The 24,030-nt window shown below is 40.9% G+C and overlaps 1 protein-coding gene and 1 long non-coding RNA gene across 5 annotated transcripts in view; one reads left to right on the top strand and one right to left on the bottom strand.

The window, feature by feature from the left end:
• Positions 1–3,580: 3,580 nt before the first annotated feature.
• LOC106587017 (uncharacterized) lies at positions 3,581–14,008 on the top strand. Its single transcript, XR_001324342.3, has 4 exons — positions 3,581–6,963; positions 7,116–7,257; positions 7,853–8,004; positions 10,480–14,008. It is a non-coding gene; the product is annotated as an uncharacterized LOC106587017 (long non-coding RNA).
• Positions 14,009–14,810: 802 nt separating this feature from the next.
• The window catches only part of grin1b (glutamate receptor, ionotropic, N-methyl D-aspartate 1b), a 68,761-nt gene continuing 59,541 nt past the window's right edge, over positions 14,811–24,030 (bottom strand). For 2 of the 4 annotated variants that reach the window (XM_014174833.3, XM_014174834.3), the window contains one exon: positions 14,811–19,510. In XM_014174833.3, coding sequence (XP_014030308.1) covers positions 19,445–19,510 — 66 coding nt within the window. In that variant the 3' untranslated portion in view covers positions 14,811–19,444. Of the gene's footprint in view, positions 19,511–21,027; positions 23,908–24,030 lie in introns of those variants that run through there. The other 2 variants (XM_014174830.3, XM_082969316.1) reach the window with 2 other exon arrangements.

The following is a 24,030-nucleotide window of genomic DNA, read 5'->3' as shown; positions in this document are numbered from 1 at the left end:
ATTTTTATTTCCATTGATAATTTGTCCACAATTATTGCACATGAATTTGACCCTGAAAATAGACTATTATATTTTTCCATACAACTTTTAAGCAATTAACATAATGCAAAATTGGATTATAATTTCAGTAGCTAAACAAGGAGGTAGGCATATCAGTTCCAGCTAAAGCAATGGACTGTTTGTTGTTTCACTACCCCGTACAGTAGGTGGCAGCAGTATACCTATATGTGTAATCTGCCATAAAACTTTAAAGAAGAAGAAGCAGAAGTTCCAGCTAAAACTTTGATTGTGCCTCATGGCAGCAATAGATTTCTGCGCTCAAGCAGCCTGCTAGAGCGCGTCGTCAATTAAATGATAATGCCCGAGAAGCCGGTGTTTTGAGAACATATTGGCACGGGTGTTGTTAGGCACGAGACTAAGTCGAGGGCCGGTAAACCGTGCCAATATATCGTCCAAACACCGGCTTTGAGGACATTATCACTTTTATACAACGGGATACCAACATATTCAAATAAGGATTTACATATTTGCATGAATGTTATTTTGATGAATATATTCATAGTATTTCATCCTTCCACAAGAAATGGTCCCAACACAAATCTAGGGTTGCTACCCAAGCCGTCTGATCGTTCATTCTATCAGTTCAGTTGCCAGAGACGCGACCCAGTCGTTAAGTCTTTTTGTTGTTGATTGATCCCCCAGAAAAGTGAGGCGAACGAGCTTAATAAAAATAATTAGGTGGATAAGTAATAACAGTACTTTACCACATTGTTCTAGGCTATATGGACATGAACGATAGGCAAAATATTCAATTTCAGACTGATTTTCAAAATAAAGGGAACACTTAAACAACACAATGTAACTCCAAGTCAATCACACTTCTGTGAAATCAAACTGTCCACTTAGGAAGCAACACTGATTGACAATAAATTTCACATGCTGTTGTGCAAATGGAATAGACAACAGGTGGAAATTATAGGCAATTAGCAAGACACCCCCAATAAAGGAGTGGTTCTGCAGGTGGTGACCACAGACCACTTCTCAGTTCCTATGCTTCCTGGCTGATGTTTTGGTCACTTTTGAATGCTGGCGGTACTTTCACTCTAGTGGTAGCATGAGACGGAGTCTACAACCCACACAAGTGGCTCAGGTAGTGCAGCTCATCCAGGATGGCACATCAATGCGAGCTGTGGCAAGAAGGTTTGCTGTGTCTGTCAGCGTAGTGTCCAGAGCATGGAGGCGCTACCAGGAGACAGGCCAGTACATCAGGAGACGTGGAGGAGGCCGTAGGAGGGCAACAACCCAGCAGCAGGACCGCTACCTCCGCCTTTGTGCAAGGAGGAGCAGGAGGAGCACTGCCAGAGCCCTGCAAAATGACCTCCAGCAGGCCACAAATGTGCATGTGTCTGCTCAAACCGTCAGAAACAGACTTCATGAGGGTGGTATGAGGGCCCGACGTCCACAGGTGGGGGCTGTGCTTACAGCCCAACACCGCGCAGGTCGTTTGGCATTTGCCAGAGAACACCAAGATTGGCAAATTCGCCACTGGCACCCTGTGCTCTTCACAGATGAAAGCAGGTTCACACTGAGCACGTGACAGACGTGACAGAGTCTGGAGACGCCGTGGAGAACGTTCTGCTGCCTGCAACATCCTCCAGCATGACCGGTTTGGCGGTGGGTCAGTCATGGTGTGGGGTGGCATTTCTTTGGGGGGCCGCACAGCCCTCCATGTGCTCGCCAGAGGTAGCCTGACTGCCATTAGGTACCGAGATGAGATCCTCAGACCCCTTGTGAGACCATATGCTGGTGCGGTTGGCCCTGGGTTCCTCCTAATGCAAGACAATGCTAGACCTCATGTGGCTGGAGTGTGTCAGCAGTTCCTGCAAGAGGAAGGCATTGATGCTATGGACTGGCCCGCCCGTTCCCCAGACCTGAATCCAATTGAGCACATCTGGGACATCATGTCTCGCTCCATCCACCAGACTGTCCAGGAGTTGGCGTATGCTTTAGTCCAGGTCTGGGAGGAGATCCCTCAGAAGACCATCCGCCACCTCATCAGGAGCATGCCCAGGCGTTGTAGGGAGGTCATACAGGCACGTGGAGGCCACACACACTACTGAGCCTCATTTTGACTTGTTTTAAGGACATTACATCAAAGTTGGATCAGCCTGTAGTGTGGTTTTCCACTTTAATTTTGAGTGTGACTCCAAATCCAGACCTCCATGGGTTGATAAATTGGATTTCCATTGATTATTTGTGTGATTTTGTTGTCAGCACATTCAACTATGTAAAGAAAAAAGTATTTAATACGATTATTTCATTCATATCTAGGATGTGTTATTTTAGTGTTCCCTTTATTTTTTTGAGCAGTGTATTAATACACAAATTAACATTAATGAGCATTATTCACTTAGAATATTGCATTCTGTTATACATCCTATCATATTCAAATTATTGGGAAGTTATGTATGAATGTATTATCAGTTCATTAATGTACTTAAATTGTATAGCCTAACAAATTTTTGTAATCAAATTAAAATGTTGATGCACCATAATGAGTTCATTACCTGAATGCATCGCTATAGCCTAGGCTTTAACAAAAATATTCATACAAATATGATTAGGCCTCTCATAGACTAGAGGCCTTATAGAAAAAGGGTCAATCAAGTTAGGTCTGCAAAATTAATGAAGCATTGGAAAAAAAATACATAAACCCAGCCATAGAGTCTAACCTTTAATCATTAAAAAAATGTTGTTTATAACATGCACAATTAGAAGCATCAACCTATATACAGCAAGCGTGACTAAATTCGAGCCCAGTAACTTTTCTCACCGCATCCTCCTTCGATTGTCTCGCCTGGCAACCACGAAAAGCCTCCACCTGATGATCTACACGAAGTGTGTGCGTGCCACTGGCGATGTACTTTGCTGGACATGCTAGCTGTTCTCGGTGGCACATCATCACTTCAAACGCATTCCGTTGTGGTGTTATCTGTTGGCCTACTAATACTGGTAGTACCGACAAAATGTAAGTTATGAATCGCAAATCACCCAGCTGACACACTTCGATTTCATCAATCATTTTGACTTCAATTTGGTTGTCAAAAATACTTTCAGCTTGCACTGCGTCTTTGCTAATGAATGCCCTGGCCAGTCAATTGGTTAAATTACATTGTTGTTAAGTCTATTAATCGCTTCTAATAGATGTGAAAATGATGCAAAAAACATGAATTTAACCGACTGTTTGTTTATAATGAGGCACGTCCCACGTTTAACCTGGACACATAAATTGTAGGAATTCGCGCTGGGTTCAGCCATGACGGTGTGAGAGAAATGAAACATCTGCAGGTGCGAGCGTATGGGGGGTGATTCATGCTAGAATTAACCTCATGAAGCTACTATTACCTTTTACCAAGTCACCTAACCTCTTCCTGGCGACATAAAATAACGCCATGAATTAACATGGACTGTCAATGGAGACAAGTTTGTTTCTAAGGCATTAAACGTCACGTCATGTGACACGTTCACGTCATGGAGACGTATTGTGCACGTCGCGTAACGTGTCAGAATGCGGGTAAGTTTATTATGAATGATCTTACCATGAACGCCTACATGTGTTACATGTTAGTTTAAGTGTCTGTTTAGTTCATCAATTTCATTTGTCGATTTAGCTAAAATAGGCCAATCATCTCAATGCAAATATGATTAGGCTAGTTGATATCGCAGCTACCATTACTGTGTAGATATGCCTATTGCATCAACACAAACGCAAGGGCTTCTTGGTAGCCTAGTGGTTAGCGTTGGGCCATCATCGTTAGATTGCTAGATTGAATCCCAAAGCTGACAATAAACTTTTTTTGTCGTTTTTCCCGAGTAAGGCAGTTAACCCACTGTTCCCTGAGCGATGAATATGTGGATTTCGATCAAGGCAGCCCCCCGCACCTCCTCTGATTCAGAGGGGTTGGGTTAAATGCGGAAGACACATTTCAGTTGAATGTATTCAGTTGTACAACTGAGTACAGTAGGTATCCCCCTTTCATTTTCTTTGTTGGGGGTAGTCTAGGTCTCTAGTGGGGCATTCAAAACAACTCGGAAGTCAGTAACTTCTGATCTTCCGACTTCAGTGCGTTCAAGACAACTGGGAACTCTGAAAAAAACGAGTTCAGACTGGGATAATTTGACCTCGTTTTCCCCCACTTCCCAGTTTACCGGATTAACAGACACAATGACTGTCATCATGCAATCCTTCTACTATAACTTTCTGTGGAGATGTCTTATGGTTAAAAGCAGGGTTCATATGTTTTCATTTTAAACAGGCAGTCCCTTACCTACACTGAAATAGTTTTTGCCCTCAATTATGATTTAAAAAAAATCATAGCTCATTAGTACACCCTTGTGGTTGTCTATTGTATGTCTTACGATACAATTAACAATGTTGAATGAACAAATACCATCAAGGGATACGATACAATTTACAATAACGAACACCTTATGAAACAGCTGTGAAAACCAATCTAGCAATATTTTACATTTAAATACATAACCATTGATCTTTTTTGGTAGATGTGTGTCGATTTACTTTCAGATTTTTTTGTAACTCACTTGGTAATCATAGACTGAAATACAGAATTCTGGTGTGGAATAGAGAGGAGGTGGGTCTTGTGTGGATGGGAGGTTCTGCCTGTCACTTGTTTTTCAACAGGTAGTGGACTCTAAGAGGGAAACTGCAGTCCAGGCACTGCTGCCCTCTTTGTTCTGAGTGTTTGCAGTGTTTTTAGCTAATCCGTGCAGCTCACATTATGTGCCCAGTATGATAGTTGTCTTGCTCTTTCTAAGCAGATAATGACAACTTGACAATAACAGTTGCTGATGTAATGAAAAGTTGGAGGGTGGTTGGTAATGGAGGACATCAGGTGGATCCATGTCTGGGTGTTGGGCAGGACCCCTAGGTCCTAGAGAACAGGAGCAGAGGAAAGGGAACAGGGTAGGAGGCAGACGTAAACAAGCAAACACACGTTAAATGATTATCAGGTATGTAAAAATTGTTATTGAATGATTGAATTTAATGTTTGATGAGACATGCAATAATGTTAATGGCAGACAGAAAAGAAAGGATATCTGTCTAATTTTTGATGTCATTGGGGTTGGTAAGGGATGGTCCCTGAAAAAGATAGAGATGAGTTGTGAGAGAAACTCCAGGGTGGTATCATGACCACTGGAGTCATACACCTTAACAGTACCTACCTGGAAGTGGCGGTTACTTAACGAGACCCAATGGTTAGCCTTGAGACTGACTATTTGGAGAAACCCCTGAGCCAGCGCTGGTATTTCTGACAGCATGGCTATGCCGCCCAACACGAGGCAGCAAATGCAAATAGTTATCTGAGATTTTTATATTCACCTTAATGGATGTTGACCCCAGCTAGGAGCGAAAGAGCACCAAGCTTTCCCGGGTCTCGTCTTCCTTTCGTCCTTCTTCCAAGCCAAGTCATTCACCTAGATGTCGAAGTACTTGGTCCCCTTGATTCTTCTCAGGTGGCTCTCCTCCTCATGCGCCCTGTCCATGTTCAGTCTCACCTTGATAAATAATATAAATAAATGCAATTATATATATCTTGGAAGGCAAGAAAATAAATTAACAGCGGACAATAATTTTCACCTGGTCAAAAACCACCACATCCTTCTCAGTCCGTGCCTGAAGGTGGTTTTCGAAGGCGTTCTGATCTGGTTCAAAGTACGTTTATACAAAAACAGCAAAAGAAAAACACTAAGTCAATCAAAAAAAAAGTATACTACAGTATATGCAATAATGTTATATACATGCATTGTTTATGTCAGCTAACTGCTGCGGCTCCCCTCCATATAGCAGGCGATAGAGTGAATACTCTGGAGGCCTGGACACTGCTGTGTTGTGTGAAAAGATAATTACCTTCAGATTGTCCTTCCACCTTTCCTGGTACCCGTCAAGGGACTTTCCCATGGCAGTCCCGTTGGTCCGTTCATCCAAATGTGGAGTCACCATACATCGACACATTCACATTATATATAAAACTCACTGTACTATCAGTGTCAATTTCGGGGGGAAAAAACTAAATTACAGTACGCCTATGCAAAACAATGCTACTGTGAACTTCCTGGTCCCGTCCCTCTAGTCAGTGATTCACCACAGGAAGGAGTAATGGATGTATAGTTTATTTATTTATATATTTGCAAAGCTGCAGTCCCACACGGTGAGCGATAGAAAACCGATCGTGCAAATGTCACCATTCCGATTTTTTTTGTGCGGGAGCCCCGTGCCACCCCCGGCAAGATGCCGCCCTGGGCGGCTGCCCATGTCGCCAATACCTAAATCCGCCACTGTGTGTGTTTGCAAATGATGGAGTGAGTGTTTGTGTATGTGTTTGAGTGACAGTCTGTGTGAGTGTCTATGGTCCTGGGAGTGTGCATAGAGACAGTACAAATACTGAAATAATTGTCAAAGATACAGGGTAAACATGCTTTATTCAGTATATGTGTGAGATAGAGAGAGGGGGGAGAGAAATGATGATTAGGATCACAATAACTTACAGAAAAGATTGTCATCATGTCAACTTTGTCATGCTAGGTGTGTGTGTGTGTGTGTGTGTGTGTGAGAGAGATGGTACATGAATACACAAAACATTGATTGTTTGTGTGTGTAAGACAGTAAGCTAGGCAAATTCTTGAAACTTGTACCCCCAATATGGAAGTAAAGATTTTCTTGATTCATCAGATCCTTGTATTTTTGTGTATTTTGTATTTGAGAATACCGTACATTTTGCCTATCTCTGCTCCCCCTTAACACACATTCTAACGTTACACCTTTCAACATCCTTTGTCAATTCTTGATTCTCTGTTTTTGCAGGAATCTTCTTTCTTGGGTGGAAGGATGGAGGAGTGAACAAAGAGGAGTACAGATGTTATCCAGCCTGCTGACTAAGAAATGTAAATAGCCTATGCTTTGCTGTCGATCTCTGTCTGACTGCCTGACTGACAGATTGCTGAGGGGCAACAGAGTCAGTGTACTTCCTAGGCTAACCTGAACCTTGCGAAGACCTTAGGTAATGATTAATCATGATTCGTCTCCGTCTTTACAGATCCTGAATTATGTCAATGGCCTGATTCATTGCCTCTACAGCTGTGCTTGGCCACCCCCTGAGTTACCAGTGACCTATTCTGCCACATCCCAGGGAAAGGAGAGGGCAGAACCACCCCTCCTTAAATCCATACTCATTGACAGTAATATTGATGGTTGATATTCTGATCTTCAATGTGTATAGATTCCTACTAACCAGCTTTGTAAGAGCTACAGTAGGGTTGTACTAGCTATGCTGATGATCATGATTTATTTTTTTCCTCTGCATCAGGTCTCACTGAGACTGGATTCCCCAAGAGGCATGCTGTTCAGCTGCCCATGATTGTTTAAACTTACACTCTTAAGTTCTAGATACCATCTTTTTTTTCTAAGTGTTCATCTGCTGTCTCCATAGGAGAACCCTTTGAAGAACCCTTTTTGGTTCCAGGTATAACTATTTTGGGTTCCATGTAGAACCCCACAGGGTTCTACCTGGAACCAAAGAGGGTTATCCTACGGGGACAGCCAAAGAACCCTTTTGGAACACTTTTTTCTAAGAGTGTAGTGTAAGTAGATCCAATTGAAATAGCACTTCTAATAATATAAGATTGTAAAGCAAATCAAATCCAATTTAACTCGCCTTTTTTGTCAGGTGCAAAACCCTTGTGTCCTGATTCCACAGGTACCTACCTCCCTTGTTGAGTCATGTAAAGTTTATCCCATTTCTCTTCTGCTCATTCTCTATGTCGCGCACTCCAGTGGAGGCTCCTCAGAGGAGGAAGGGGAGGGCCATCCTTCCCTGTCAATGAGGGGATTGTGTCGCTGGAGCCAGGAGAATCCCAATATCACGGGAACCTGAGGAGACTTAATGAGCAGGAACTGGATCGTCTCGCTGTGGTTCCCTGACACATGTAGGTTGATGGGGGTGGTATTGTGGGTGTACCGGCCTATAGAGCGCCCATCCAGTGCTCTAACGTCCATGGGAATGGAGAGGGGCTGAGTGGAGTTATCCAGCTCGGAAACCAGGGTAGCGTCCGTAAAGTTCTCATCGGCCCCAGAGTCGATGAGGACCCGGAAAGATTTTGACTAGTTCCCCCACAGCAACATGGCATGAAAAGGGATGCGAGTAAGGGGAGAGGAAAAGTTATCCGTATGGCCCACCAGAGTACTCGCTCCTACCGGTGAGCCTGGTCTTTTAGTGGACAGGTAGAGGCGAAATGACCAGTAGTCCCGCAATACAAGCAGCTCTTAGTGTGAAGCCTGCATAGTTGTTCAGCTGGAGACAATCTAGCTCTGCCTAGTTGCATGGGCTCGGGAAGAGGTGAGTCGGCAGACTTCGGAGACTCTCGGGGGAACTCTGGTTGCCTCAGGTTCTCTCGGCAATGGAGCCGTCTGGGACTTCTGGGATAACACGGAGGCAAGGTGGAATCCTTGGACGGGCGAGTGAAATTGAATCTCCTTCCTTCCTTCCCGTAGTCACCCATCGATCCGAATGGTCAAGGCGATGAGCGAGTCGAGATCCATCGGTAGTTCCCGGCCAGCAAGCTTGTCCTTTACTTCCTCCGAAACTCTGTGCAGGAACATGTCGAACAGTGCTCCCGGGTTCCAGGCACTCTCAGATGCCAACGTGCGGAAATCCACTCCGTAGTCTGCCACCCTGTGGGAGCCTTGCCGAAGCTGGAGTAACTTCCGGGCAGCCTCTCTCCCAGACAATGGAGCATCAAAAACCTTCTTTACCTCTGCCACAAACTCCTCCAGACTGGAGCATACGGCCAACTGTTGTTCCCATACTGCCGTAGCCCAGGCGAGAGCCATCCCGGACATCAGCGTGATGACGTACGCCATCTTAGAGCGGTTCGAGGGGAAGGAGGAGGACTGCAGCTCAATGATGAGTGAACCCCGAGCGAGAAACGCCCGATAGGTGCCCGACTCTCCATCAAAGCGCTCCGGGTGAGGTAAGCGGGGTTCCCAGGAAACCGGGGTGACGGCGCTGCTAACAGCCGGGTTACTGAGGGGCTGGTGGGCTGCATAGTAGACAACCCACATAATTGCTCCAGCAATGTGTTTAATGCTTGGTTGTGACATTCGGCCAAGGTCTGGAACCCTTCCATAAGGCCACTAAGCAACTCCTCGCACCTTCCAATGGTGGCTCCTTGGGAGGAGAAAGCGTTGCGGAGCTGGTCCGAGTCTGCTGGGTTAATCATGGCCAGTTTGTACAATCACGTTTCAGGTATGACCCAGATGCAGACAGTGTCGAAGAAACAAAAGTGTATTTCTAAAACAGGGGCAGGCAAACGACAGGTCAAAGGCAGGCAGGGGTCAATGATCCAGTAAGGTACAGAACGGCAGGCAGGCTCAGGGCAGGCAGAATGGTCAAAATCGGGAAGGACTAGAAAACAGGAGCAAGAAACAGGCAGGAGCAGGGGAACAAACGCTGGTAGGTTTCACAAACAAAACGAACTGGCAACAGACAAACTGAACACGGGTATAAATACACAGGGGAAGATGGGCGACACCTGGAGGGGGTGGAGACAAGCACAAAGACAGGTGAAACAGATCAGGGTGTGACAATGACAGACACACCTTTTTGAACAATATCATATTTTATTGACACCTTATTGCCTCTTTATTCATACTTACATTTTTGCATTTAACTTTTTTTTAAGACTACCAAGCTGTCCTCAATTGGGGAACCTCTGTCTGGGACAATGTCCTCAGGATTATGGAGTGGTGTGTTCATAAAAAGTTATTGTAATATTCAATGTGATTTAATGATTAAGCAAAACGTTACCATTTAGAGAGGAGTTAAACATTTTCATTATACAACTGTCAAATTTTGATGTTTCAGATTGATGACCAATTAATTAATGTCCCACTTCAATATGAAGGGACAGAGGAGCAAACATGACTTTTCTACCACTTTTAGTAGATTTGACTGTTAAAGATATTTTATTGTGTGTTACTGTTAGGTCTTGTCCTGCATTCTAACATTATGCCAATCGTTATTTTTGTAAAACACTGTTAATGCTTACAGTAAGTGTCATGAAAAGCCAGAAAACTCAGGCGGTTGATGTGTTGTGGCCTCTTTGGAAAGTCCTGAAATATACCCCTGAGCCATGTTGGAGAACGACGCAAAGTGGTGTGGCCGCTGTGCTTTGGCAAAGTGGGTGGGGTTATATCCTGCCTGGTTGGCCTTGCCCGGGGTTATTGTCGGACAGGGCCACAGTGTACCCCAACCCACCCCTGTCTCAGTCTCCAGTATCTATGCTGCAATAATCCATATGCCGGGGGGCTAGGGTCAGTCTGTTATGTCTGGTGTAATTCTCCTGTCTTATCTGGTGTTCTGTGTGAATTTAAGTATGCTCCCTTTAACTCCCATTCCATAGGACCTGAGCCCAAAGATGATGTCTCAGGTCTACCTGGCCTGTTTCACCTGTCTTTGTGATTGTCTCCACCTCCTCCAGGTGTCGCTTATTTTCCCCAGTGTATTTATCCCTGTGTTTCCTGTCTCTCGGTGCCAGTTCGTCTTGTTTGTTTACAAGTCAATCAGCATTTTTCCCGTTCTCCTGCTTTTTCTAGTCCTCATGGTTTTGACCCTTGCCTGTTTCTGGACTTTGTACTTGCCTGTCTGACCATTCTGCCTACCTTGACTACGAGCCTGTCTGCCACTCTGTACCTCCTGGACTCTGATTTGGTTTTGACCTTTTGCCTGTCCACAACCATTCTCTTGCCTACCCCTTTGGATTAATACACATTGTAAGACTCTAACCATCTGCCTCCTGTGTCTGCATTTGAGTCTTGCCTTGATAAGCCACCCTTTACCTTGATGACAGCTTTGCAAAATCTTGTCATTCTCTCAACCAATTTCACATGGAATGCTTTTCCAACACTCTTGAAAGAGTTCCCACGTATGCTGAGCACTTGTTGGCTGCTTTTCCTTCACTCTGCAGTCCAACTCATCCCAAACCATCTCAATTGGGTTGAGGTCGGTTGATTGTGGAGGCCAGGTCATCTGATGCAGCACTCCATCACTCTCCTTCTTGGTTAAATAGCCCTTATACAGCCTAGAGGTGTGTTTGGGTCATTTGTCCTGTTGAAAAACAAATGATAGTCCCACTAAGATGGGATGGCGTATCACTGCAGAATGCTGTGGTAGCCATGCTGGTTAAGTGTGTCTTGAATTCTAAATAAATCACTGACTGTGTCACCAGCAAAGCATCCCCACACCTTCACACCTCCTCCGTGCTTCATGGTGGGAACCACACATACGGAGATCATCTGTATGATCATCCTACTCTGCGTCTCACAAAGACACTGCGGTTGGAACTAAGAATCTCAAATTTGGACTCATCAGACCAAAGGACAGATTTCCACCGGTCTAATGTCCATTGCTCATGTTCCTTGGCCCAAGTAAGTCTCTTCTTATCATTACTGTCCTTTAGTAGTGGTTTATTTGCAGCAATTCGACCATGAAGGCCTGATTCCGCAGTGTCCTCTGAACAGTGGATGTTGAAATGTGTCTGTTATTTGAACTATGTGAAGCATTTATTTGGGCTGCAGTCTGAGGTGCAGTTAACTCTAATGAACTTATCCTCTGCAGCAGAGGTAATTCTGGGTCTTCCTTTCTTGTGGCAGTCCTTATGAGAGACAGTTTCATCATGGCGTTTGATGGTTTTTGCGACAGCACTTGAAATCTTCCGGATTGACTGACCTTCATGTCTCAAAGTAATGATGGACTGTCGTTTCTCTTTGTTTATTTGAGCTGTTCTTGCCATAAAATGGACTTGGTTTTTTAGCAAATAGGGCTATCTTCTGTATACCAACCTTACCTTGTCACAAAACAACTGATTGACTCGAACGCATTACGAAGGAAAGAAATTCACAAATGAATGTTTAAGAAGGCACACCTGTTCATTGAAATGCATTCCATTTGACTACCTCATGAAGCTGGTTGAGAGAATGCCAAGAGTGTGCAAAGCTGTCATCAAGGCAAAGGGTGGCTACTTTGAAGAATATAAAATATATTTGGATTATTTTTTTATTATTATTTTGGTTACTGCATGATTCCATATGTGTTAGTTCATCGTTTTGATGTCTTCACTATTATTTTACAATGTAGAAAAAAGTAAAATTAAAGAAAAACCCTTGAATGAGTAGGTGTTTCCAAACTTTTGACTGGTTCTGTAAGTATTCACACCCCTGAGTCAATACTTTGTAGAAGCACCTGTGGCAGTGATTACAGCTGTAAGTCTTTCTGGGTAAGTCTCTAAGAGCTTTGCACACCTGGATAGTACAATATTTGCCCGTTATTCTTTAAAAAAATCTTCAAGCTCCGTCAAGTTGGTTGTTGATCATTGCTAGACATCCATTTTCACGTCTTGGCACAGATTTTCAAGCCAATTTAAGTTAAAACTGTAACTAGGCCACTCCAGTGTATATTTGGCCTTGTGTGTTAGGATACTGTCCTGCTGAATGGTGAATTCGTCTCTGTCTATTGCAGACTGAACAAGGTTTTCCTTTAAGATTTTTGCTGTACTTAGCTCTATTCTGTTTTTTTCATCCTAAAAAACTCCCTAGTCCAAGCAGACCCATAACATGATGAAAATATGAAGAGTGGTACTCAGTTATGTGTGGTGTTGGATTTGCCCCAAACAAAGTAAATTTTTTGCAGTGCCTTATTGCAAACAGGATGCATGTTTTGGATTATTTTTATTCTGTACATGCTTCTGTCTTTTCACTCTGTCAATTAGGTTAGTATTGTGGAGTAACTACAATGTTGTTGATCCATCCTCAGTATTCTCCTATCACAGCCACTAAACTCTCTAACTGTTTTAAAGTCACCATTGGCCTGTATCTTTGCAGTGGCTGGGTGTAATGATACACCATCCAAAGTGTAATTAATAACTTCAGCATGCTCAAAGGGATATTCAATGTTTTTTTACCCCCATCTACCAATAGGTGCCCTTCGTTGCGAGGCATTGGAAAACCTCCCTGTTCTTTGTGTTTTAATCTGTGTTTGAAATTCACTGCTCGACTGATATACCTTACAGATGCAGTAACTGTATGTGTGGGGTACAGCGATGAGGTAGTCATTCAAAAATCCTCTTAAACACTATTATTGCATACAGAGTGAGTCCATGCAACTTATCTGACTTTTACTCCTGAACTTATTTAGGCTTGCCATAATAAAGGGGTTGAATACTTATTGACTCAAGACATTCCAGCTTTTCATTTGTGAATTTATTTGTAAAAATGTCTAAAAACAAAATTTCACTTTGATATTATGTGTAAGCCAGTATTGTGTGTAGGCCAGTGACACATCTCAATTGAATCCATTTTAAATTCAGGCTGTGAATACTTTCAGAAGGCACTGTATATTTTCGATCAATGGTTGTGTGGTGAAAGATGACTACAAACAAAATTAATGCACAATAAAAGGTTTTGAATGTATGACTGTTAACAGTTGTAATGTAAACAGTTTGGAGTTTTGTACGAAGAGCTTTGAACATTCACCACATACTTGTGAAAATAGTACCAAAGCAATTTAAAAAACTGTATTACATTGTGAAAGATGTCTTCAATAATAACACGTTTGATCACGCATGGGATAGAAATTATGGAAATGTCATTGCCTACTGTGAAAACAGTTTAATGTACTTTAATTTACAGTGTTGTAGCATACTACATTCAAAGGTCAATTTTGAAATGTATCTTAACTTTTTTGCTATTGGATGAACTGGTTGTTAAAATAACTAAATTGAGAATATACTGTATCAGTATGTTGTAATTTGGTGATTAAACCAATGTACTCATTATAGTTCACAGTACACATATACTGAACAAAAATATAAACGCAACATGTAAAGTATTGGTCTCATGTTTAATGAACAGAAATAAAAGATCCCAGAAATGTTTGTCAAATTTTGTGCACAAATTTGTTTACATTCCTGTTAGTGAGCATTTCTCTTTTGCCAAGATAATACAGGTGTGGCATATCAAGAAGCTGATTAAACGGCATGATCCTTACACAGATGCACCTTGAGCTGCGGACAATAAACGACCACTCTAAAATGTGCACTTTGGTCACACAACCCAATGCTACAGATGTCTGAAGTTTTGAGGGAGGGTGCAATTGGCATGCTGACTGCACGAATGTCCACCAGACTTGTTGCCAGAGAATTTAATGTTAATTTCTCTACCATAAGCAACATTGTTTTTGAGAATTTGGCAGTACTTCCAACCGGCCTCACAACCACAGACCACATGTAACTACACCAGCCCAGGACTTCCACATCCAGCTTCTTCACCTACGGGATCTTCTGAAACCAGCCACCTGGTCAGCTGATGAAACTGAGGAGTATTTCTGTCTGTAATAAAGCCCTTTTGTGGGGAAAAACTAATTCTGATTGGCTGGGCCTGGCTCCCCAGTGGGTGGGCCTGACTCCCAAGTGGGTGGGCCAATCTTTGTTCAAACAACAATGAATTGAGTGAGTTTAATAGTTATAGCCTATACCTTATCATTGCATCAATATAATAAAATAGAAAGGCTATGTTAGCATTGCATCAATACCCACTCAATAACAGTGTGTTCTTAGTTAACTAGTTCCTTTCCTGGCAAATGTCTTCCATAGGCCTACATGTAGATCTAGTGGGCTATATGCTACCTTTATTGTTTAGGCTACTCATCAAAAGTTTAATAAATGAACGTGTATCCAAATAGCATTTAATATATCAGGCATTTTATTAGTACAACTGATTTCTATTACAAACAGATATTATAATGTATAGTCATTATTCACACAATATAGGAATGATATTCAAAGCACATTTGGTAGTGATTGATAATCAAGTTATAGTAACTTACTATATCTTAATGCCCTGCAAAATTGTAATTTTACATTAAAATAATACAGAACTGTGTTGTTGAATATGTTTTGAGTCACCTGAATGACAATTGTACACTTTACTCACAGTCTTTACTCACAGATCTTGAGTCAGGATCATGCCAGGATAAACTTTAGCTAGACCGAAGGATCTCTGACAGGTTTTTGCAGGAAACAAACTTTTTTACAATATGTAGTTTTTTACAAAGCATTGCAACTACTGAACTTTCTTGGCTAACAGAACAGAAATTTTCACAGCCTAAATAAACCCAACTCATTCAAGTTACAATTCCGAATAAACACTCTGTTTTGAGAAATTAGATGATGAAATATTTCTACCTCAATTTAAACTTCATTAATAATTATTATACTTACATAATCATTTAGGTATATTTTCAGTATCCATGAGAACATTGACACAACCATAGCTAAACTTCCAATCTCTGGTTGATGGCTACATTGTTATAAGTAATAATTCATATATTTTCCCACATTATTTCACTTGAATGATAAATGGAACACCTATACAAAATTGAGCCCGTCAATACTGAAACCATAATCAAAAATAAAACAAATATTCCAGACAGATCAATTCATGTCTCTCTCTAAAACCATCAACATTTAAAACGAGCCTATTGCACAAAAACATCTTCTCGGCCCATAAAATACAGGTATAGTAACAGTTACAGGTATATATTTCACATTCTTAATTTCTCACAATTATGAGCAAAGCCCTCATGTTGATTGTTTAAAGGCCCAGTGCAGTCACAAATTGGATTTTTCTCTTTGTTTTATATATATATATATATATATAATATATATATATATATATATATATATATATATATATATCCACACCATGTGGTTGGAATAATACTGTGAAATTGTGAAAATTAAGATAATGTCCTTTCAGTGTAAGCGCTTTTTGAAAAGACTGAAATTTCAGCCTGTTTTGGTGGGATGAAGTTTTGGCCTACCTGGGGACATCACCAGGCGGTAAATGAGTTAATAGACCAATAAGAAAGAGAGTTCCAGTTTTCCGCTCCCCACTCAGACCACTCCCAGACAGTCCTAGCTAAATTCTTGCTTGAGAAATTGCTCTAAGAAGCAATTTTTGTTTCTTTTTTACCATTTTAAATGAAAACAATCACAGTACTGTAATGTACTTAATTGTTACCCAGAAATTATTTGATATTGCGATAAAAACAGCTGCATTGGATCTTTAAGACAAAAGTGCTAAACAGTGTTTCAGATCTTGAGTCAGGAACATGCCAGGATACACTTTAGCTAGACCGAAGGATCTCTGACAGGTTTTTGCAGGAAACAAACTTTTTGACAAAATATAGTTTTTGCAATTAATCAATTTGCTATTGACAGACTAAATGTCGGTGTAAATGCAGTAAGGGAAATAGGAAAGGGTAAGAGTGAGGGATTTTATTAATCTAATCTCACATATAAAGCAAAAATACAGTGATATAGTGAAATATATAATTATATTAGGAATACAAAGTAGTATAAGTCATTAACTTATGGGGTTAACCACACAGCTACAACAGCCATCTTAGCCGATTACCAGAACGCCCCTAAGGTTGAAAGAACATGAATTTATATATATATATAAATTCATTATTTATTTATTTATTTATTTATTTATTTATTTATTTATTTATTTATATACACATATACATAATATACACACCACGATAACATAGATATCATTACAGGATATTTTGAGCCAAAGAGAGACCATCATTGTCAGTGCAGTTTAGGCTCAAAACATCCAGAAATCATGTACACGTCACAATTTCCTCAATAATGTCATGATATAAAAGAGACTATATAGAGAGACTACAGTGTCTTCAGAAAGTATTCACACCCCTTGACTTTTTCCACGTTTTTGTGTTACAACCTGAATATAAAATTGATTACATTGAGATGTTGTGTCACTGGACTACACAATACCCCATAATATCAAAGCGGAATTATGTTTTTAATTTTATTTGACAAATTAATAACAAATTATAAACTGACATTTCTTGAGTCAATAAATATTCAACCCCTTTGTTATAGCAAACCTAAATAAGTTCAGGAGCAAAAATGTGCTTAACAAGTCACATAAGTTGCATGGACTGTGTGCAATAATAGTGTTTAAGATGATTTTTGAATGACTACCTAATCTCTGTACCCCACACATACAATTATCTGTAAAGTCCCTCAGTCGAGCAGTGAATTTCAAACACAGATTCAACCACAAACACCAGGGAGGTTTTCTAATGCCCCACAAAGAAGGGCACCAATTGGTAGATGGGTTAAAAAAAGCAAACATAGAATATCCCTTTGAGCATGGTGAAGTTATTAATTACACTTTGGGTAGTGTATCAATACACCCAGTCACTACAAAGGTACAGGCGTCCTTCCAAACTCAGTTGCCAGAGAGGAAGGAAACAACTCAGGGATTTCCCCATGAGGCCAATGGTGACTTTAAAACAGTTACAGAGTTTAATGGCTATGATAGGAGAAAACTGAGGATGAATTAACAACATTGTAGTTACTCCACAATTACTAACCTAATTGACAGAGTGAAAAGAAGGAAGCCTGTACAGAATTAGAATATTCCAAAACATGCATCATGTTTGCAACAAGGCACTAAAGTAATACTGCAAAAAATATGGCAAAGCAATTAAGTGTTATGTTTTTGGCAAATCTTATACAACACATTACTGAGTACCACTCTCCATATTTTCAAGCATCGTGGTGGTTGCATCATGTTATGAGTATGCTTGTAATCTTAAGGACCGGGGAGTTTTGCAGGATAAAAAAAATAAACAGAAGGGAGCTAAACACAGGCAAAATCCTAGAGGGAAACCTGGTTAAGTCTGCTTTCCACCAGACACTGGGAGATTAATTCACCTTTCAGCAGGACAATAACCCAAAACACAAGGCCAAATCTACACTGGAGCTGCTTACCAAGAAGACAGTGAATGTTCCTGAGTGGCCGAGTTACAGTTTGATTTAAATCTACTTGAAAGTATATGGCAAGACCTGAAAATGGTTGTTTTAGCAATGATCAACAACCAATTTGACAGGGCTTGAAGAATTTTGAAAAGAGTAATGTGCAAATGTTGCACAATCCAGGTGTGGAATGCTCTTAGAGACTTACCCAGAAAGACTCCTAGCTGTAATCGCTGCCAAAGGTGCTTCAACAAAGTATTGACTCAGGGGTGTGAATACTTATGGCAATTAGATATTTTTGTATTTCATTTACAATACATTTGCAAAAATGTCTAAAAACATGTTTTCACTTTGTCATTATGGGGTATCGTGTGTAGATGGGTGAGAATTTTTTTTAAATAAATGTTGAATTCAGGCTGTAACAAGACAAAATTTGGAATAAGGGGTATGACTACTTTCTGAAGGCACTATATAGGCTATATAGAGAGACTTGATGTTGACTGATAAATTGATTTGCATTAATGACCATGTAACACTGTCAAACCAACAAATGTAGAGAGCAATTTTCTTGAATGAACAACATAGCCTACAGCACTAGTGGTTACGGTCTATTTCTGTTGATGGCAACTCCTTCACCGATGTCATGCCAAAGACGTTTGGCTCAGAAACATTGTAGTATTGTTGAATGCTGAGAATAGTCTGCCAAGCAATCAATGCTGTACTACCACTGAGAGAATGAAGTAAATTAACACATAAAAGGGGCTAAGAAAGACATCTATAGCTAAAGAAAGGGATTGCAGCTGATATGAGTGCTACAATGGACAAAGTGTGCTTAACTCGGATTTACACTTAGATATTAACATAGCTGTATGCTGCTAATTTATAAATTGACAACTTGTCCATTGTTATTGTCCCACACTACACCGTATTAGCTAAAGCTAACAAAAACCTGTCGATAAATGGAACACAGGAAAACCTTATGAAAATACAATGTCAAATACATCTAACTACAGTAGCCTACATGTCTAAGGTTTGTCTAAATAAGTGGAGGTAGTAAGACACTGACATCACAAAATACTCTTAAACATGATCTGTTAAATCTATCGCTTATTGAAATCAGAAACACAGTGCATGACGATGTATTGCGAATGACATGATCAGAAAATGTATATATTTCTTGTTGTTTCACACGTAAAGTAAACAACTACATGACTCTAGCAGGCAGATTATAAAAATAAACCTAAAGCTATCATTGTGCTGGGTCAGGCCTCTGTGTGGGAAAAAACAGGTGGTTTGGCTCCATTGTGAATTGGCACAGTTTGTCAGTGGGATGTCAGTTATCCAGTTCCTGCCTGTCGTGTTTGGTGGGGAATGAGCAGAACACACGTTCTATGTGGGTAGATAGAGGACAGGATGGGCAATGGCTCAGGTGGCGTAGCAGCAATGGACCAGCTTCTGTCTCCAAACCAGGATCCTCTCTCTCATTTCAGTCCTCTCATTTCTCTCTCTCAATCTCTCACACCACCGTGCTGACAGAGGGGTCTGACAAGTTGAGCTGGCCTGTGATGTCCGTGGGATAAGGCTGCAGAGAGTATGGGAAGAACACAAAATAGAACAAATTATTTCATCTGTACTCACATCATATATATTCACGGTGCATACAACACAACAAATGTTATGTAACGTGATTATGTCATACTTTTCATCAAGTCCCCCCTCCCCCCGCAAGGCAGTGTTTGCCTGTGATTCGGAATGGTTGTTTGGACAGATCAAGCTCAGCACCGCAGGGACCCTATGAACTGTGCATGCTGATCAATAAACAAAGCAAGGTCACAGATGTGAGACTAAGCTGCAGTGTTGTTGCCAAGTAACTGGATTTTTTCCCGATGTATGGTATTGATTTATACAGAGACGTGTTGTCTCAGCCCATTTTGCATATTTTGCCTGCAAGTGTAATATGGATTTTTAAATGAATGCTAAATTTCATACCCTGACATTTTGCAGCACAGAACACAATTTATCATCAGTGTTGGGATGAATTTTCAGTTTAGTGTTACAAAGGGTCTATGAAATGGCCTATCCTCGGTTACCATGGAAACTGACATGATAATATCCAGGCACGGATGTTTTTGTCCTGCTGAGAAATAGTTCATTTCACCACGGATTACCAATTACCATTGTATAAAAGTGATTATAATGCAGTGAATGAAAGGCATGAAGCTATTTATCATTCAAAACTACCACCACCTTAAATAAATGTTTTATTGTGTCAAGTATTCTTGTTGTGACCAAGAAATCCATAAAGGAAATGTAAAAAGTTGACATGATATTCCATGAAAATGAGATTGTACCAAGGGTACAACGTTAAGGAACATTAAGATAGAGATATGCTACTGTATGTAGAATAAACATGCCTTTCTGACATGTAGAATAAGGAAACATCAGTTTTATTCATGGCATTTCTATCTGTGACGTTCAACATCATTTGACTACTGAACATGTGTGACCTCACTGTTTCCAATGCCGTTACAATTTTAGGTACAGTTTCACATTCCGAATCATAGCTCACAGCACCTCCTGCCAACAGACAGGCGAACAGCATGACAACAGTCTACACCAGTGTTTCCCAACTCTGGTCCTCGTATACCCCCAACAGTACACATTTTTATTTTAACCCTGGACAAGCACACCTGATTCAACTTGTCAACTAATCATCAAGCCCTCAATAAGATGAATGAGGTGCGTTTGTCCAGGGCTACAACAACAATGTGTACTGTTGGGGGTACACCAGGACCATGGTTGGGAAACACTGGTCTACTCCACAACAACCAAGGAGGTGGAAAGAAGCAGTGTGGCATATGGTGTGGATACCGATACTCACAATCCGTTGAAATCCATTTATAAATAAACACTGATATAAAATAATAGGATGGTTACAACAAAAATAAATGGGTAAATTCCAATAAAAGTGTAGGATTTTTTTTGTGGGTAGTTCAGGCTACCTATTTTTATCACTATATAATAATACAAAATTAATATAAAAATAAAATTGGATTGATTGTCTACAGAGACAGGGCTCTGGAAGATTGACAAACTGCTTTGGATGGCACAACCTGGAGGCAAAAAGTAAAACAAAATAAACAGTTTTTGAAATGACTAAAATCTTCAGCTGACAATACCAATGCTCAACGGACTGGAATACCTTCCAGTCCTCTGTCTAGACTTTGTAGCCTGGTGCTCCAGTCTGTTTGTGCTTCAGCCAAGTAAGTCCTCTCTGAGTTCATCCATTGTCACACCAAACATGTATGGCATCACAAAGAGTTAGCTACAGCACACCAGGCTATTATAAAACTACATTCAGTATGAATCCTGCTACAGTAACTATATATACAGTATTAATGTATCCATATACAGTTCCAGGACTCCTGGAACGACCGTGTTGAGCTCTGGATAATCTAGTGTAGAAATGATTGTCATTAAATTACCAAGTATTCAACATAAAAACGTTTGTTTGAGATTTATCATCAGGACAATACGCAAACCACAATGACATAAATGGCATGCATATACAGTGCCTTGCAAAAGTATTCATCCCCCTTGGCGTTTTTCCTATCTTGTTGCATTACAACCTGTAATTTAAATTGATTTTTATTTGGATTTTATGTAATGGACATACACAAAAATAGTCCAAATTGGTGAAGTGAAATTAAAAAATATTACTTGTTTCAGAAATTGAAAAGTGGTGCGTGCATATGTATTCACCCCCTTTGCTATGAAGCCCCTTAATAAGATCTGGTGCAACCAATTACCTTCAGAAGTCACATAATTGATTAAATAAAGTCCACCTGTGTACAATCTAAATGTCACATGATCTGTCACATGATCTCAGTATATATACACCTGTTCTGAAAGGCCCCAGAGTCTGCAACACCGCTAAGCTAGGGGCACCACCAAGCAAGCGGCACCATGAAGACCAAGGAGCTCTCCAAACAGGTCAGGGACAAAGTTGTGGAGAAGTACAGATCAGGGTTGGGTTATAAAATAATATCTGAAACTTTGAACATCCCACGAAGCACCAATAATCCATTATTAAAAAATGGAAAGAATAGGGCACCCCAACAAACCTGCCATGAGAGGGCTGCCCACCAAAACTCACAGACCAGGCAGGGAGGGCATTAATCAGAGAGGCAACAAAAAGACCAAAGATAACCCTGAAGGAGCTGCAAAGCTCCACAGCGGAGATTGGAGTATCTGTCCACAGGACCACTTTAAGCCATACACTCCACAGAGCTGGGCTTTACGGAAGAGTGGCCAGAAAAAAGCCATTGCTTAAAGAAAAAATAAGCAAACACGTTTGGTGTTCGCCAAAAGGCATGTGGGAGACTCCCCAAACATATGGAAGAAGGTACTCTGGTCAGATGAGACTAGAATTTAGCTTTTTGGCCATCAAGGAAAACGCTATGTCTGGAGCAAACCCAACACCTCCCATCACCCCAAGAACACCCTCCCCACAGTGAAGCATGGTAGTGGCAGCATCATACTGTTGGGATGTTTTTCATCGGCAGGGACTGGGAAACAGGTCAGAATTGAAGGAATGATAAATACAGGGAAATTCTTGAGGGAAACCTGTTTCAGTCTTCCAGAGATTTGAGACTGGGACGGAGGTTCACCTTCCAGCAGGACAATGACCCTAAGCATACTGCTAAAGCAACATTCGAGTGGTTTAAGGGGAACCATTTAAATGTCTTGGAATGGCCTATTCAAAGCCCAGACCTCAATCCAATTAAGAATCTGTGGTATGACTTAAAGATTGCTGTGCAAAGGTGCAACCCTTCCAACTTGAAGGAGCTGGAGCAGTTTTGCTTTGAAGAATGTACAAAAATCCCAGTGGCTTGTTGTGCCAAGCTTATAGAGACATACCTCAAGAGACTTGCAGCTGTAATTGCTGCAAAAGGTGGCTCTACAAAGTATTGACTTTGGGGGGGGTGAAAAGTTATGCACCCTTAAGTTTTCCGTTTTTTTGTCTTATTTCTTGTCTTTCACAATAAAAAATGTTTTGCATCTTCAAAGTGGTAGGCATGTTGTGTAAATCAAATGATACAAACCCCCCAAAAATCAATTTTATTTCAAGGTTGTAAGGCAACAAAATAGGAAAAATGCCAAGGGGAGTGAATATTTTCGCAAGCTACTGTATTATATTATATCTCCTTTCATTCCCAGCAGCATTTGTTGATTGAAACACTACAAGTAAATATTGTTTGGTCAAACACACTCGACAGGAGATTCCTAAAAATGGAAAGTCTGTGGAAAGAAAAGAGAATATAAAGTCTGTTACCCAGTGCATTTAGCTTTTTCTTGGCCTTTCTTTTTTTAATGAAAGAATATGACAACAACCACACAAAATGTGACACACACAAAGGAAGGTGCAGCACAGACCAATCAGTGAAATAGACAAACACACATACACAACTAAAAAGGAGAGCACAAACCAAAATTGTGTCTGGTATAGACACAGGAGAAAGACCAGCATAAGTACCAGCTCTTGTATCCCTTTGCATAGTTGTCATTAAAAACACAAATGTTTTTTTTTATCAAAGTAAACAAAAGCCCTTAGCTTTAGACTGCCTACCCCTGCTCATATCGGTTTCCTTCTTTGGTTTTGGACAAATGTCTGGATGGTTTATCGATGACTGACTGACAGACACGTGGCCATGACTGTAACTCCATGTGTGAGGGTGACTGACAAGAGCCTGGAATGAAACGTTTTGCGAGAAGAGATGACAGACGAGAGAGAAAAAAGGATGAGGTAAAGGAAGAGAGGAAGAGAGAGAATTACAAGGGAGGGTGTAATTTCCTTCAACTCCTTACCGTGTCTTTGGAGGACCTACGTCTCTTGATGTTGGAGGCCAGGTTGGTACTGATGGACCTAAAAGAGGTTTTCTGTTTGGAGTCAGGCTCTGCTCTATCACTTTTCCTATCCTAAAATAAATATATATGTAGAAACATTATTGGTATTCCCTGATGAAGGAGTGTGTTTGGTCTCAGTGCCCCCTCCACCACACACACACAGACACACACACACACACACACACACACACACAC

Source organism: Salmo salar, chromosome 26, assembly GCF_965601325.2.
Source record: "Salmo salar chromosome 26, fSalSal1, whole genome shotgun sequence".
In the NCBI taxonomy this organism is placed as follows: domain Eukaryota; kingdom Metazoa; phylum Chordata; class Actinopteri; order Salmoniformes; family Salmonidae; genus Salmo; species Salmo salar.
This window is presented reverse-complemented; position numbering and strand designations above follow the sequence as displayed.